Raw genomic sequence first — 15627 nt, 5'->3', positions numbered from 1 at the left:
CCCCCCCGCGTGTAAGTGTTAAAGGGTTTTGTATATATATATAGTCACTTTTTTTTTTTATAATTTTTTCATTAAATAAATTGCCATTTGCATTTTATGGTGCAATTTAAGGAGACAGGATGCAAAAAAAGCTACGCCGTTTGGATGTCCTTCCTGCACAGCACACTAAGACTACATGTTTGCATACACATGAAGGCACACAATGCAAATGTATCATTTCAGGTTATCCTTGCCCTTGCTTATTTTATCATGCGGTCTGTAACAAGGAGTAAGGTTTGAGTGTGCCCTGTTTAGCAGAGCTTACAATGTATTGGAGCAAAAGTAAGTGGCCCAAATGGTGCAATTCTAAATTTGCCAAGACATTGGTTTAAGTTAACACATTTTCTGACTGCTAATACATAGTTAATCCCCGGGCCTGCTGAATAAAAATAACAAATAATTTCCCTATACTGTATATCAATAGTAATAAGTCCCATGAAAATATTACGATGTGCTCTGTATTCCCAGATGTTCCACTTACCTCGTTCTATTTGCCTATAAAAGACAAGGTATTCTGTACAATGAGAAATTTCACTATTTAGAGGGCAAGTATTTTTTTGGATCTGCTAAATTTTGCTTGCCTAATATGTGCTGCATTATGATGTTGTTGTGGTTGCTGATGTTCTGGTGCTATTTTTGATTGAAAAATATACTTTATTAATGTAATAAAATATACAAAAACAAGCTATACAATCGGGGTACATTCTACCTCGTACTGCGACGCAGCGCATAAACACCACATAGCAATACAGCTCAATCACACAATAAATTACATTCGCACTGCGGCGAGATGCCTGACGTGTAGCGCAAGACAAGAGTCCTGAGCCCTCCACGTCATTCATGGCACCGCATTACCCCGTACTAAGTCTGTGGTCCATAGGATACACATCAAGTACCTTCAACTAAATAAAACTTCAATAAACCTTGCGGTGCGATGTCTGACGTGCGGAACTTTTGAGGGGCTCTTTGAACATAACCGCCCGCTTCACTCTGTCTGTTGTAATATAAGGTTTCATAATGAAAACTAATTTCATTCATTTTTGTAGGAATAACTTCATTACATCTAATGATCCATTTAGAGTGTATTTTAACTCTCAAACTATTTGTTCAGTATGTTTGGCATCATGTTCCTTGCATACAGTTTTCTGAATTTTTTTATTTTAATCTTTTGCAAATGTTTTTACCTAGAAATCCTGTCAGTGACAGTTCTTCCTATTGCAGGCTGGCAACCTTAGACCAACAACTCAAAATTGCCAACATTGCTGCCAGCCTGCTCTGCAGGCTTATTCTGTTGGTCATTGGGCAGCCTAATGGCCAACCAAAGGAGCACACACTGCAGGCTGACTACTCTGATTGCCTAGTTGCGAGGCAGTTGCTTAATGTTCTAAGCTTGTTATAGGAAGTGCAGTTACTGGCAAAATCTCCAGGTAAGAACTTTTTTACAAAATATTATTTGCTTAAGACAAACTATATTTACAGTAAGATATTATGCCAAACATACTGAAAAATAGATTTTGTGTTCACATACACTCTAATTCATTCTGATTACATATGAAAGCCCCAATGCTTTGTGCATAGTATTCCAACAAAGTATTCATCGGATCTAAGTGTGGGTTATTACTATAAATCTTTGAGGAATTGTGCTTTTTCTGTTGTTAGTTATAGCTATTAGGCCACATTCACATGGACATGCACAGCTGTACAGCATGCACCTCTGTGCAGATATCTGCAGAGACAGTCTGTGTATAAGAACATGCCTGTATGGATGTGCAAGTGTGAGTCAGCTTGTAGCCACATTTAGCTGCTTCCTGTCATAGAGATGCGCAGACAGCTGCCCATGGCTTCATGCAGCACCTGTCTCTACCGGGCTGTGAACATCCATGTGAATGAGGACTTATTCACAGAGCAAAATATTTGCAAGGTAAGATTGCACAGACCTTGGGTAAAGAATTGCCCATTTTACCACTAAACAATTCATGGACTATATTACTGGCTAACATAAAACAACTTTCTTCTTTCTATCTGCAATGTGTAAAGTACAGTAAGGCATGGAAACTAATTGATCTCTAATTTGTACACAGAAATTGAATTTTGATTTATTGATTTATGGAGTGATCTGGGTAAGTCATTTTTTTAAAGCACTGCTGGTCTTCATAATGTCTCAAAATACAATTGCCACAGGAAACAATGAGTTTTAATTAATAATGTTGTTCATCCTTCCTTCTAGCTGCCTCTTCTCCATTTATATTAGGTTGAGATGATTCACTGACTTCACTGATCACTGGCTTATAAATGTTAAGGATTATGGATAAGAAAAATGTGACTATAATTAATGTGATCCACCTAATAGGGTTTCAGACGTCACAAAGTATAAACTTTTTGATCTTTTTAATCTTTCTTTTGTTTTATTGTGTGACAATATGTGGAAACCTCCTAAACATCACAATGGTGTCCTACAGCAAAACCCTCCATTCTCCCATGTACCTCTTCCTCTCCCAGCTGTCCGTATCAGATATCTTACTTACAACCGATATTCTTCCTAACATGCTCAATTCTCTTATAGCAAATACTACCATCATTTCACTTCCTGATTGTATCACCCAGCTTTATTTCTTTGCCCCTGCAGAAACAATGGAGAGTCTTCTTCTGACAGTGATGTCTTATGACAGATATCTAGCCATCTGTAAACCATTGCATTATAAGTTGTTAATGAGTCATCGGTTTTGTTGGATAATAATTATCACATGTTGGACTTTAAGTTTTTTATCAGTATTTATATATACTACAACCATATCCAAATTACGGTTTTGTGGTCCCAATGTTATTGATCACTTTTTCTGTGATCTTGACCCCATCCTAGAACTCTCCTGCTCTGATACCACTCTCATTCGAGTAGAAACAACATCACTGAGTGTCATTTTTGCCATCGTGCCATTTTTTGTTATCACATTATCTTATGTTTATATCATAATCACCATTTTGGAAATCCCATCTATTATTGGGAGACAAAAAGCTTTTTCAACGTGCAGCTCCCATCTTACTGTTGTCTGCATTTTTTATGTCACTATTTTTGGTGTGTATTTGGTACCTCATAGAGGACATTCATGGAACATTTCTAAGTTACCGTCATTGCTGTATACTGTGGTCACCCCACTGCTGAATCCAATTATATACAGCCTGAGGAATGAAGACTTAAAAAAAGTTGTAGGAAAATGCATCAAGCAAAACAAATGACAAACTCACTCAACAATTTGTCGCCAGTTATACAGTAAGGTGCACACGAAATGGGCTTTGAACAATAAAACAGTAGAAAGGCATCATGGCACACTCACAAAAATTTATCAACACATTTTTTAGCTTTCATTTCAACTTTGAATTTAGAAATATTAAATGCTGGAAATCATTTTAGAAGGTTGACAATCCTATTTAGTGTAATTTTTCAGCTAAAATATATTTCATTGTGTCTATGATACTATAAAAATGCTGTTTTTATCAAGGGTTATTAAATAAATTGTTCTGATTTCCTGATAAAATAGTGAGAAGCTTTCATTTTGATACTACTTTCCATGGTAATGAAATTCTGCTGGTAAACTCAAGCAAAAAAAATCCAATTTCTGTCTAGGAATGTTCAGAAAGATTGAAGTTTAGGTTATACCCTTTCTTAGCTAACTTAACTCAACTTAAGGCTCCCTGAGGGCAGGGACTGATTTGAATGTGCACTGTGTAAAGCGCTGCGTAAAATTGTCTGCGCTGTATAAATAATAATAATAATAATTCTACAAGACTTACTATTATTTAGAATTTGAACCCTTCAGTACTTAATTTTTTTAAGTAGATGTAAAAGGAATGCAATTTAACTCAAATAGACTATTACTTTTGTATTTTTTTAATTTGCAAGGGAATTTTCCCCTAGCTTAATGAATGTGGTAAAGATCTGCTTATCTTCATCATCCAATCATGTGCAAGCTAAAATACTGAAATACTGTTATGTTTTGTTTTTATTTGCCTTGCATATGATATTTGTACATGCACACCGTATAGGCAGGATTGTGGACAGTGCTTATGTGTCACTTAGGTTTCTCACATACACATGGTGATAGATGCACATCATACCTGGTTAGTCATATATGTGCACAGGCCATTTGTGGCAGCTTATAACTTGGTGAAAAGGCTGAATGCTGACAGAACACTAAAAAGTTACATGTGTTGCTTTTTTTTTTTTAGCGGGGAGAACACATTTGGGGGAAGTCTGATTTATACAATAACAAACCATTCGCGATTCTCCCACTTTCAAATACCTTGTCCAGGATGGATCATATATAGCAGATAATAATTTATGTAAAATTTTTGAAATAACAATTACCAAAATAAGTTTTTATGTATTTATCTTAAAGCTTGTAATAAAAGCAAAAGACCGCAAAAAAATCTCCAGGGCAGGCATCTATCTGTATTGAATAAAAGTGTTGCTAACTTGTATATACAGTATAGCAACTACACTTACTAGTAGAACATGGTATACCATTCCTTATATACAAAATAGTGAGTTATAATTATTCAGTGACACTTGTATATCAAAACAAATATATATCACAAACACCAGATTTAGGATGCCTAAACAACCCATAAAGCTCTGAGACTCACAGATCTTTCAATATATATAAGTAAACAGATACATTTTGTCCCTTCTCAAAGAAATATAAAAACAATTTTACAACCTCATATTGCAATCCAGTTTGTCTTCTGCACCTATATGATCCCAAGGTTGAAAAAGAATCATTATTGCACACCCAATGCATAATAGTCTTCAGCAAAGCATACCTAAAACTTTGCAAATCCCCACTGTAAGTACCAAACTATTAACTACTGCTAAGAACAAATCAAATTATTTGCATGGTTGCCTCCGCTCTTAAACAGATTTTGCAAGATTTCAATGTATCTCGTTCATTCACACATGCTTTAATTGTCAGTACATTTCAGTATGTATTGCATGCCCCCTAATGATTGGTGAACTGATGATGGTGGAGTGAGGCTCTAGAAGCAGCAGGAGAGGTGTAAGAAGCACAGATACACACAGAATAAATTAATCAGTAGCAGGGAGATACTTGCACAGCAAGTCTTTAGATACAGCTTCATCTGCAGCAAGAAAAGTGAGCAGTACAGCATTTACATCAGAGACTACTCTATCTCATAAAAACTGCTGTGTTAATGTGCAAAGCAATAACATTGCTCCAGGCTGGTCCATGCTTGCCCGCAATCCACAGCTAGGTGTAAGTCCAGCTCATGACTGATATTTCAACCAAACATGAGATAATTGCACAATCCAGCAATGGAAGCAAACGTATTCATTGTATAAAAATTGGGTACATACAAGCATCAAAAAGATCTCTAAGAGATCTAGTAATACCGTATATTGATCTGGTGATATGTTACATTGCGATAATGCTTTTTATGTATTTGAGGTAAAAACAAACCAACACAAAATTAAGAGCTGAGTGCATTTCCGGCAGATGAACAGTTATTTCTCTGTACTTGCAGGGTCTTTACAAGGAATAAAACTGGGGACATGTGCACATATTGTAGAGGTTTACTGCATACACTCTATATCTTTTTTTTGTTTTTGCCCTGACATACACTCTAATGAAATTTCACACCAGGCACCCTTTTCTATGTAAAAAAATACATGAATGTGGAATGGGCAAGGAACTATACAGAAGAAACACAAAGGGGGTTATTCACAAAGCTGACGAATAAGCTGAGTGAATAACCCAGCCAAAGTGAAGTGAGCCGAACGCTGTTCGGCTATTAACTTCTGGCTTGTACGGCTCATTCGGATGGCATTCAGCTCAGCTATTCTGCTCAGCAGCTCCAGGGTACCGTGCTGAATGTCAAAACAGTTAAATGAATATTAAAAAAAAAAATAGTTGAAAAAATATTTAAAAAATTTAAACAAATAGTAAAATTGAAAAAAAATAAAGATATTTTAAAGAAAAGCAAAAAAACAATTGGGCAGAGCTAGCAGTGATAGCTAGCTCTGCCCAACTGTTTCCTATTGGCCGGCACCTGCTATAGTCTTCTAGCAGGTCCCGGCCAATGAATAACAACTGGGCAGAGCCGGCTGTGATGTCATGGCCAGCTCCGCCCAGCTGTTATTGTTTAATGACAGATCATCATCCCCAGGTCATTTGGGGACGCTGATCTGTCATTACAACTGGGTGGAGCCAGCCATGAGACCCCCCAGCAGGCCTTTCTCCTCGCTTAGGCTTTCACTTCAGCTCAGTCGAGCCGAAGCATATGCCTTCGGCTCAGGTAAGCCACTCGGCAGACTCCACAAACTGTAACATTTTTCATATTCTTTCTATTTCTTCTGTTTTATTGTGTGAAAATATGTGGAAGCCTCCTGATCATCACACTGGTGTCCTACAGCAAAACCCTCCATTCTCCAATGTACTTCTTCCTCTCCCAGCTTGCTATGTCAGATATCTTATTAGCACTGAGCTGGCTTCTAATAAGGCTGCTCTCAGCCACTTGATCAGCCCAAGCTGGTCATTGGTAACACCAGGCCCCAGGACTGGAGATCTCATCCCACCCAGAGCTCTAAGAGATCTCCAGAGCTCCAGATACCAGCTACATTTAGGAAAACCTGGAAGGACCTGAAAATTACATTCTGGACCTTCTCAGCCCCTTTGGCTGAGAGTCCTTGGTGTCAATGTTGCCATACTATGCCGTGGCATTGCCCGGCACTGCCACAATATATATATATATATAGAAAACCTTCACTTTACTTTCACAATCAACATTTTCTATGGGACACTATACTGCAAAATGCTCCTACAAATGCGGGTTATTGATTGCAAGATTTGTTAATTTGCACACACAAATGATGTTGTTGTGGTTGCTGATGTTCTGGTGCTATTATACCTATTAAAGTTACCAAAAAAATCTGTTGCAATATAAGGTTTTATAATGAAAACTAATTTCATTCATTTTTTTATGAAGAACTTCATTACATCTAACCATTCAAGACCATGTTGCCAAAATAAATACACCCCAATGAAAGTCATGGGAGCAAAGCTAAATTTTAGACAACAAAATCCGAATGAACAAGAATTCAGCTACAGGTGAGTATAATGATTCATTACACAGGTGTCCAGCAGACAGGAGATTATAAAAGGGCGTTACTTAAAGGAGAACTATGGGGTCAGTTTTTTCCCCATAGTTCTCCTTAGGGTAACGGGAGGACACAAACTAGCGTCCTCCCGTCACCCTAGGCTCAGTATACCGTGAGCTACAGCTCACGGTATACTGAGACGCCGCAGCCGGAGCGGATACCGACCTGGACGTCGGGATCCGCCCAGCTGCGTGAGTGACTGATGGCTCTGCCTATCTAGAGGCTCTGCCTAATTCTGAAGAGAAAAGTTGAGCATGACTCTCCATCCAGCTTCCAGGTTCTAAAAAAGGTTGTTCTTGAAGCATGGAAAAAGATAGATGTTGCAATAGGTCGCCAACTTGTTCAGTCCATGCCTAGAAGACTAGGTGCTGTCCTTACAAATACTAGATGTAGTAGTTTTGGGTATCTTCATTTTTGCTTCACCTAATTTGAGTAAAACTGAAGATTCTGTAATCTAAGTTATATTATTAACCTCACTTTCATGTAATAAACTAAACAAATGTTCTATAAAACTCGGTTTTGGCCACATTTTGGAAATTGTTCTAGTGTTCACTGGGATACTGATTAAAATCTTAATGTTCAAATAGGTGTACTTATTTATGCTGAGCACTGTATATATATACAGTATACACACACACACACACCGTGTTTCCCCCGAAAGTAAGGCACTGTCATATTTTTTTGGATCAAAAAAACACACTAGGTCCTATTTTTGGGGTAGGTCTTATTTTTTTAATGTACAACAATTCACACTTATCCATGTAGAAAAGTCTACTTGTATTCATGCACAAAAATATGGTGATCAGGGCTATGAATGGTGAAAGCGAGTAAGTAAATTTGGCCTTCCCTCTGATAGCTGAGTACTAAGCACTTTTCCATATGTACTAAGCACTTTTCCAGATGTGCAAACCTTAGGAACAGTGTGCAGAATAAGGTTCTATCATTTATACAAATTCCAGGAGGATTAGGGGTGCATGCTTTTAATCTGCTGAAAAAAAAACAAATGGTCACCACATACAATATTCTGGACAGTGATCAAAGTGAAAAGGCTTACAGTACATGCTAATCCAATCACTAAAATATAATGGTTTGAAATATTGTTAATAAACAGTTAAGAAGTCATCCACTGAAAGAAAAAAAATCTAACAATAATTTCCCCATATATCAATTATGAAAATAAATTAAACAATTCATACTCTAAGGAGTTCTATGTAATCTGCTCTCCTTATCTATAAAAACCACAATACTCTATGAACAGAAACTTCATTTACAGGGCATATGTTTATGGGTGAGCTGAATTATTATTATTATTATTGTTATTATTATTTAACATTTTACATTTATTGGTTGATAGAAATATATTTTTAGACAGTTATAAAGAAAAAAAATGCAATTAAAGGTTTAAAAGAGTAAACTTTTTGCTATCTTTTTTTCTCTTTACTTACATTAAAATATGTTTTGCCCATTTTTGGCACTCAAGAACATTTGACTTTGTGTGTTATTATTCCTAGAGAACAGGTACCTATTTTCTTTCTTGCTTGTTATCAGCAATGTGTTAAATACAATGACCCATGGAGAGGAAAATGTTACTGATTTTTCCCATGAAAAGGAATCTGACTGATTGCTGAGGAAAACGGTACATTGCAAACACTTATTATCTTTTAACAGTCTAAATAAATATTTCAGAGGGAGAGTTCGGGGTTACTTAAAGACTATCTAAACCCAAAATTAAAAATGTCATATATTGTAGCTTACCAGTTCTTAGATGCAATAGTTTTCTTTTTTATGCATTTTTTCCCTTCATTTTCACCTGGTGATCTGTCCAGTAAGTTTGTTTTTCAGCTTCCTTTAACAGACCAAGCTGTCCAGCAAATGTGGCAGATAGACGTTTGAGACAAACCATTTACCACTGACAGGTGTGCTTTTATTTGTCAGCTTTTATTCATTTTTGTAAAACCTTCATTCCAAAAGGGGAAACAAAAACTGATGCATTAACTGTCTGATATGTGTTAGCTGTAGATTAGATTTCATTTGTTAGTCAAGTCCATCTAAACCTTCCAGTCTATCTAACATTTTTTTCTCCACCTAGTGATAATGCTGCTGTCCAAGAGTGCCGCCATAGAGTGGAGCCACCCTGAGACAGGTAGTGAGTTACTTGCTACTTTGGTCCCTGAAACTTCTCTTCTCCTGTACTGCAGCATTGAAATATTCCCCAGCATCCTCACATTTATACACTATGTATAGAATGGGACCATAGGCCGCTGGAGTGGAGGGGGGAAAGAGGCTCCAGGAACCAGTCTAAGAGCAAGCCGGCTCCTAGGATCAGATGAGTATAACTGAACACAGGGGTAGATGAGTAAGGTTCAAGAAAAATTCTGCCCAGGGTTCAGCTTTAAAGTGCCCCTCGCTTGACCCCCAGCCATGTTTCTTGGAATTTTACCTGTTCCTCCTGGGTGCCCATGACCTCCATGTCAGATGTCAGGATGGAGAGCAGCAGGAGATCAATGAACACCCATTTGCTGACCTCCCCTGGATGGTCTCTACTCAGACTGGCTAGGAAAGAAGTTGATTGAGCACAGACTGTGCTCAGTCTGCTTCAGCAGAGTGCAAAGTTGACATTGCTCCTGCTGCTGAATATTTCTGGTCATCCTTTTCATTTATTTGTTATTTAGTTCAGTTCAGACATCAGTGGTTGTCATTGTGCCGCCTCCCCCATGTCTTCCTGCCTTCATCTCCTTTATACTGCTGACCTATTTGATACCATCTTCCCAGTCTTCTTTCCTTTCTCTCTGCCCTCCCCCTTCTCCTCTCTAAAAATCAGCTCAAACCTTTTTCATTGGATTTTCTTTAAAAGAACGTTGATCTTGCAATTGGGTAACTTTACATTTGTAATTTCGGAAATAATTTTATACGGTGGCAACATAAACATAATTGGTGCTCCTTTTCCAACAAAGCACATCTCTCATATTCCACTGATTTTTAAAGATGGGTTGCTGTTTTCAATCAGAATTTATAATTAATACCCTGTTTCCCTGAAAATAAGACCTACCCCGAAAATAAGACCTAGTGCTATTTTTGGGAATTGCTAAAATATAAGACCTACCCCGAAAATGAGACCTAGTTGTGACCATTCCCAGGGCCGGTGGTGGCATAAGGGGGAACTTGAAGAGCCGCTGGAGAGAATCAGCGGTGCCAATGAAGCCAGCGCTAGAGGAAGCGAGGCAGAAACACAGGGAGCAGAGCCGCATAAGCTGAGCTTTCCCTGATTGCCCTGATCACCCTATTCTTAACTTTGCCATTTTGGATTATTTAATTTGGATTTGCACTAACTTTGGATTGTTATACATTAAACAAAAATAAGACCTACCCCGAAAATAAGACCTAGTGTGTTTTTTGAGCCAAAAAATATAAGACAGTGTCTTATTTTCGGGGAAACACGGTATCTATGTCTCCTCAGGACTGCCAAAAAGCAATGGGATTTTTTTAGAGTAGCTTAGCCCCTGAAATAATGTAAAGAATATATTCCAGTGCTATATTGTTTTCCATGTGACTGTAATAATGCACTTACATTCAATATAAAAGGGCTATAATGTATGTGCCCTACACAAGCAGCCTTTCATAGTCAAAAAAATTGTGCAAGGGGCTACTAGAGTAAACAAGTGTCATCAGATTGACTTGAATTTGCTGTAGCATGAAAGTATTAGGATGGGACATTGGGCTGGAACATTAAGTTCTGCTCAGCCCATTAGGATTGGGTGAGCCCTTGCAAGAAGGGAAGGTCCACTGGGAGATTTCCAGTTATCTGTTCTGGACAAGTGCTTTTGGCTATCTGTCTTTTGCTTCTGAACACCTTCCAGATGGGCAAACAGCAAAGGCAGTGTGCAGAATAAGGTCTCATTATACAAATGTATGCTTTAAATCTGGAATTATTACAGTGACAGTAAACTAAGGAGTTAAATCGTAAAAATACATGCAAGTATCTTAACTATTAACGACAATGTATCTTATTTGTCTATCACTTGGCTATAGATCCTCAATTCATCTCTGAATTGGTGCTGACGCTGCCCTTCCTTCTGGAGGGGGGCTACTTTTGTTCCCCATGGTCCCTATGTGTGTTGTAAAGTAGTCACTGCTCCAAGCTCCCTCCTGAGATGGACTCCAATCTCATGTTTAGTTTTATAATTTGTATTGAGATTGCAGTCCATCCCGGGAGCGAGCTTGGAGTGGTGGCTACTTTACAACACACACAGGGACCACGGGAAACAAAAGTAGCCCCCCATGTTGGAGTAAGGGGGAAAGCCAGTACTCAGAGGAAACCCATGCAAACACAGGGAGAACATTCAAACTCTTTGCAGAAAGGGACCTGGATGGGATTCAAACCAAGGACCCCCAGTGCTGCAAGGCAGAGGCGCTAACCACTATGGCACAGAAGGTATATTTTGAAATCATGTTTATAAAGTAGAAAGCAAGAACATTTCTTCATGTACTCCCATGTTTTGGCTTACTGTTAATAAATAGTTAAGTCATCCACTGAAAGAAAAAACAACTAAAGTAATTTCCCCATGTATTAGTTATGAATCCCATGGCAATATCACTGATCATGCCTTACTCCCTGGAGTTCAGTGTAATTTATTCTGCTTATCTATAAAAGCCACAATACTCTACGAACAGAAAATTCAACATTTACAGGGCAAATGATAATGGATAAGCTGATATTTATTATTATTATTATTATTTTAATGAATTAACATTTGGTGTTTTGTTGGTTGATAGATATCTGTCAGATTGTTTTAAAAGCAAACATATTGCAATAAAAACATTTAAACCAGTAAAACCTTTTTTCATCTGCACACTTTTTTTCTCTTTACTTACTTTGAGTGATATTTTGCAAATCGTTGGCACTCTGGAGCTTTCCGCATTGTGTAAAATCATAGCTAGATAAAATGCACCTATTGTTGTCATGTTTTTTTTTCCCATAATGTGTTAAATGCAATTACACAAGAAGAGAAATCTGTAACTCATTTTTTTCATTAAAAATAATCTGATTGCTAAGGAAAACTGTACTAATTCTCTTTTTACAGTCTAAATCAATATTTCAAAGGGAGACTTAAATTGTAAAGTCCATCTTCTTAATAAAGTATTAAATGTACACTTCATAAACGAAATATAAGCATGAATTACTTTTTTTTTGCATTGGAGCCAGTAAAGCATTACAACCATAACCGGTGGATCGCAGGTTCAATATTCTAGCTCCTGCAGATTCTCTCTCATTTTCCTTTATTTACCTTACAAAAGTACAAAAACTCAGTAACATAAGCGGAAGGAAAAATGAATGGACTACAAGTCCGGTGACCAGAGACAGAACCTGTCAAAGGATCTATGAATGGATGACACGGCTGTGTGAGTGGAGCGACGCACAGCTGCACCATTTTAGAGATTTAACAACAGCCTGCAGGAAATAGAACCCCGTATTTCAGGTAAGTGGGGCTGCAGGAGGAGGGTTGGGATGGTTTCATTGTGACCATGTTACACCCTAAATATAGGTGTAACATGATACATGGTCTGAAAGCTAAACTCAGCCTTTAAAGGTTACTTAAGTTACAGTGCAGCATAATGAAGCAATGAACCATGGAGCTGCTTGCAGTAATGAGAAGGTTTACTGGGAGTAAAGACACAAAATCAACAATATCGCCATTCCATTGACACATTTCACACAAAATTGCAATCATAAAACGTTTATGTAGCACGTCCCTGCCTCCTTTACACTCCCGGCTTCGAGCTATGTAGTAGAAATGATTTGGGCAGCTGTAGAACACCTGATCAATTTTAAATGTAAAGGACCCCCACCACTTAAACCCCCCTGGCAATGTGTCCTGGAGTTACCTGTTCCTCCTGGGTGCCCAGGACCTCCATGGTGGGTGTCAGGATGGAAAGCAGCAAGAGATCAATAAATGCCTGTTTGCTGATGGCCCCTGGGTAGTCTGGACACAGGACCAGTGTTGTCACCTGCACTGCATACTACATTGTGACCTTGAAGTTACTATTGGTTGTGCTCACAGTGATGACATGGATGGCGCCGTGTTGCCTCAAAGTATTGGATAGAAAATCACTAGTACTCACAAGGATAAGAGTGTGAATTCTTGACTCTGCATGACCCTGAAAAGTTGGCTTGGATGACGCATGTGGCATGATTCCAATAAAAGGAACAATAACTCATGCTCTTATCCTTGTGGGTGCTGGTGATTTTCTATCCAGTACTTTGGACCAAGAGATATTTAGCTCTGAGCACTTCCAGGTTCAGTGTTGTCGGCCCAAGGCTGCTCTGACTGAAGAAGAAGCCGACTGTGCACTGTCTGTGATGACATTAGGGGTCTTGGAGTTAGTTTATTGGAGGTTGTGGCTTCTGTCTCTTTATTGCTCCTATTGCTGAATATTTGGGGTAATTTTCATCATTTATTTGTTACTTAGTTATCATTGGCTGTCATCATGCTGCCTTTCCTCTTTCTTCTTACATACTTATTATCTTTCCTTTCTTTCGGCCCTGCCCCACTTCTCCTCTCTCTTAAAATTCAGCTCCAATATTTTTCTTTGGCTCGACAAACCTTGTTTATAAAATGTTTCTGTTCTGTTCTTAGGCCATGGATGAGCAAAATAGAACCATCATTACTATCCACCTCTTAGGGCTTCAGACTCCACAGAGTTTAACATTTTTGGTATTCTTTGTATTTCTTTTGATTTATTGTCTGACAATATGTGGAAACTTTCTAATTATCTCAATGGTGTCCTACAGCAAAACCCTCCATTCTCCCATGTACTTCTACCTCTCCCAACTCGCTCTATCAGATATCTTATTATCAACCGATGTTCTTCCTAACATGCTCAATGCCATTTTGGAAAATACTACCATAATTTCCATTTCTGAATGTATCACCCAGTTGTATTTCTTTGGGGTCTCAATCACTTTAGAGTGTCTCTTACTGACAGTGATGTCTTACGACAGATATTTGGCCATCTGTAAGCCGTTACATTACAGTTTGTTAATGAGCCATCAGTTTTGCTGGATCACGATTATCACGAGTTGGACTTTAAGATTTTTAGCGGTATTGACTTATACTTCAGACATCTCAAAATTACATTTTTGTGGTCCCAATATTATTGACCATTTCTTCTGTGATCTTGACCCAATCTTACAACTTTCTTGCTCTAGTACATTTCTTGTTCAACTATTAGTAACATTGTCAACCATATTTTTTGCCATCATCCCATTTTTTGTCATCATTGCATCATATATTTATATTGTTTTCACAATTTTTAAAATCCCAACTATGAGTGGGAGACAGAAAGTTTTCTCAACATGCAGTTCTCACCTGACTGTTGTGTCCATCTTTTATGGTACTTTACTTTTTGTGTATTTGATACCTAGTAGGGGGCAGTCATGGAATATAACTAAATTTGTGTCATTAATGTACACTGTGGTCACCCCTCTGATGAATCCAATTATATACAGCCTGAGAAATGCAGACTTGAAAAAAGTTGTAGGAAAAATTATCAACAATGTTATGAAGTTGCACTTCTGTAGTCAATAAAATTTGCAAATTACTTAACCAGACATACAATGTGTAATTGTATAATTTGGTAACTTTATATTCAAAATGTAGCAAATAATTTTATACATTGGAAAACATTTGTATTTTTTCCTTTTAAATGTAACCTTTTTATGTGGCAGTGTATGTTTCTACAAAAGTTTATTAAAAACGTGATTTTTAAGGCTTGAAAAATGAATTCAGCAAAGTTCTTGAAACTTGTGTGCCTTTTACTTTTTTAATTTGGTGAAGGATGGAAATGTTTAATTTTAAAACTAGACTTTTAATACAAAAATGAAAATTACTATTCATATACTTTAATGTGTGAAATGGGGGATGGGCAAGACTGGTACAAGACAACAGAAGGGCAACAGTGCAGTGTCAGATTCCTCGCATCACCTTTCAACATCTCGTGGAGTCACGAGGCGGCACAACGAAGTACTGATGGGGTGGTCATAATAATCTGGCCACTCAGTGTATATATATATCAGGGATACACCGATACCAAGTACCGTAGAAGTACAAGTACAGATACTTTTCAAGCTCCAAGACTAGATTAGAGAAAAATTCAAAAGTTAGGAGGCAGCTGTCATTTGTAAGGAGCTCCCGGGATTTCTACATCTCTGTTTTAATGTGATTTTGTTTTTTATAAATAAATATATATATATATATAGATAAGGGATGCACCGATACTGATACTCGCCCAAGTCCTCACAGATACCAGTACTGATACATTTTTGTTTATTGTCATGTGACACTTTTTCTAAAACAATACAGACTAATGATTTCAGGACAGTGGTGGAGCGCCAGAGCCAGGTCCCAGCTGCAACCGCTGCA

The 15627-nt window shown here is 37.8% G+C and overlaps 1 protein-coding gene across 1 annotated transcript; it reads left to right on the top strand.

Annotated features, from left to right (window-relative positions):
• The first annotated feature begins 1858 nt into the window (after positions 1–1858).
• Positions 1859–14793, top strand: LOC108800859 (olfactory receptor 476-like). The gene is made up of 2 exons (XM_018572840.1): positions 1859–1960; positions 13843–14793. The coding sequence occupies exons 1-2, from the start codon at positions 1859–1861 to the stop codon at positions 14791–14793; spliced, it is 1053 nt and encodes a 350-aa protein (XP_018428342.1).
• Positions 14794–15627: the final 834 nt, after the last annotated feature.

Source organism: Nanorana parkeri, unplaced genomic scaffold (genome assembly GCF_000935625.1).
Source record: "Nanorana parkeri isolate BGI_ZX_2015 unplaced genomic scaffold, ASM93562v1 scaffold2146, whole genome shotgun sequence".
Classification (NCBI taxonomy): Eukaryota; Metazoa; Chordata; class Amphibia; order Anura; family Dicroglossidae; genus Nanorana; species Nanorana parkeri.
This window is presented reverse-complemented; position numbering and strand designations above follow the sequence as displayed.

Bases quoted from the DNA above. Each gene is read 5' to 3' on its own strand.
- LOC108800859 (XM_018572840.1), top strand. From the start codon at position 1,859: ATGCGCAGACAGCTGCCCATGGCTTCATGCAGCACCTGTCTCTACCGG. The intron at 1,961-13,842 runs GTAAGATTGCAC...TTCTGTTCTTAG, and splicing joins CAGAGCAAAATATTTGCAAG to GCCATGGATGAGCAAAATAG.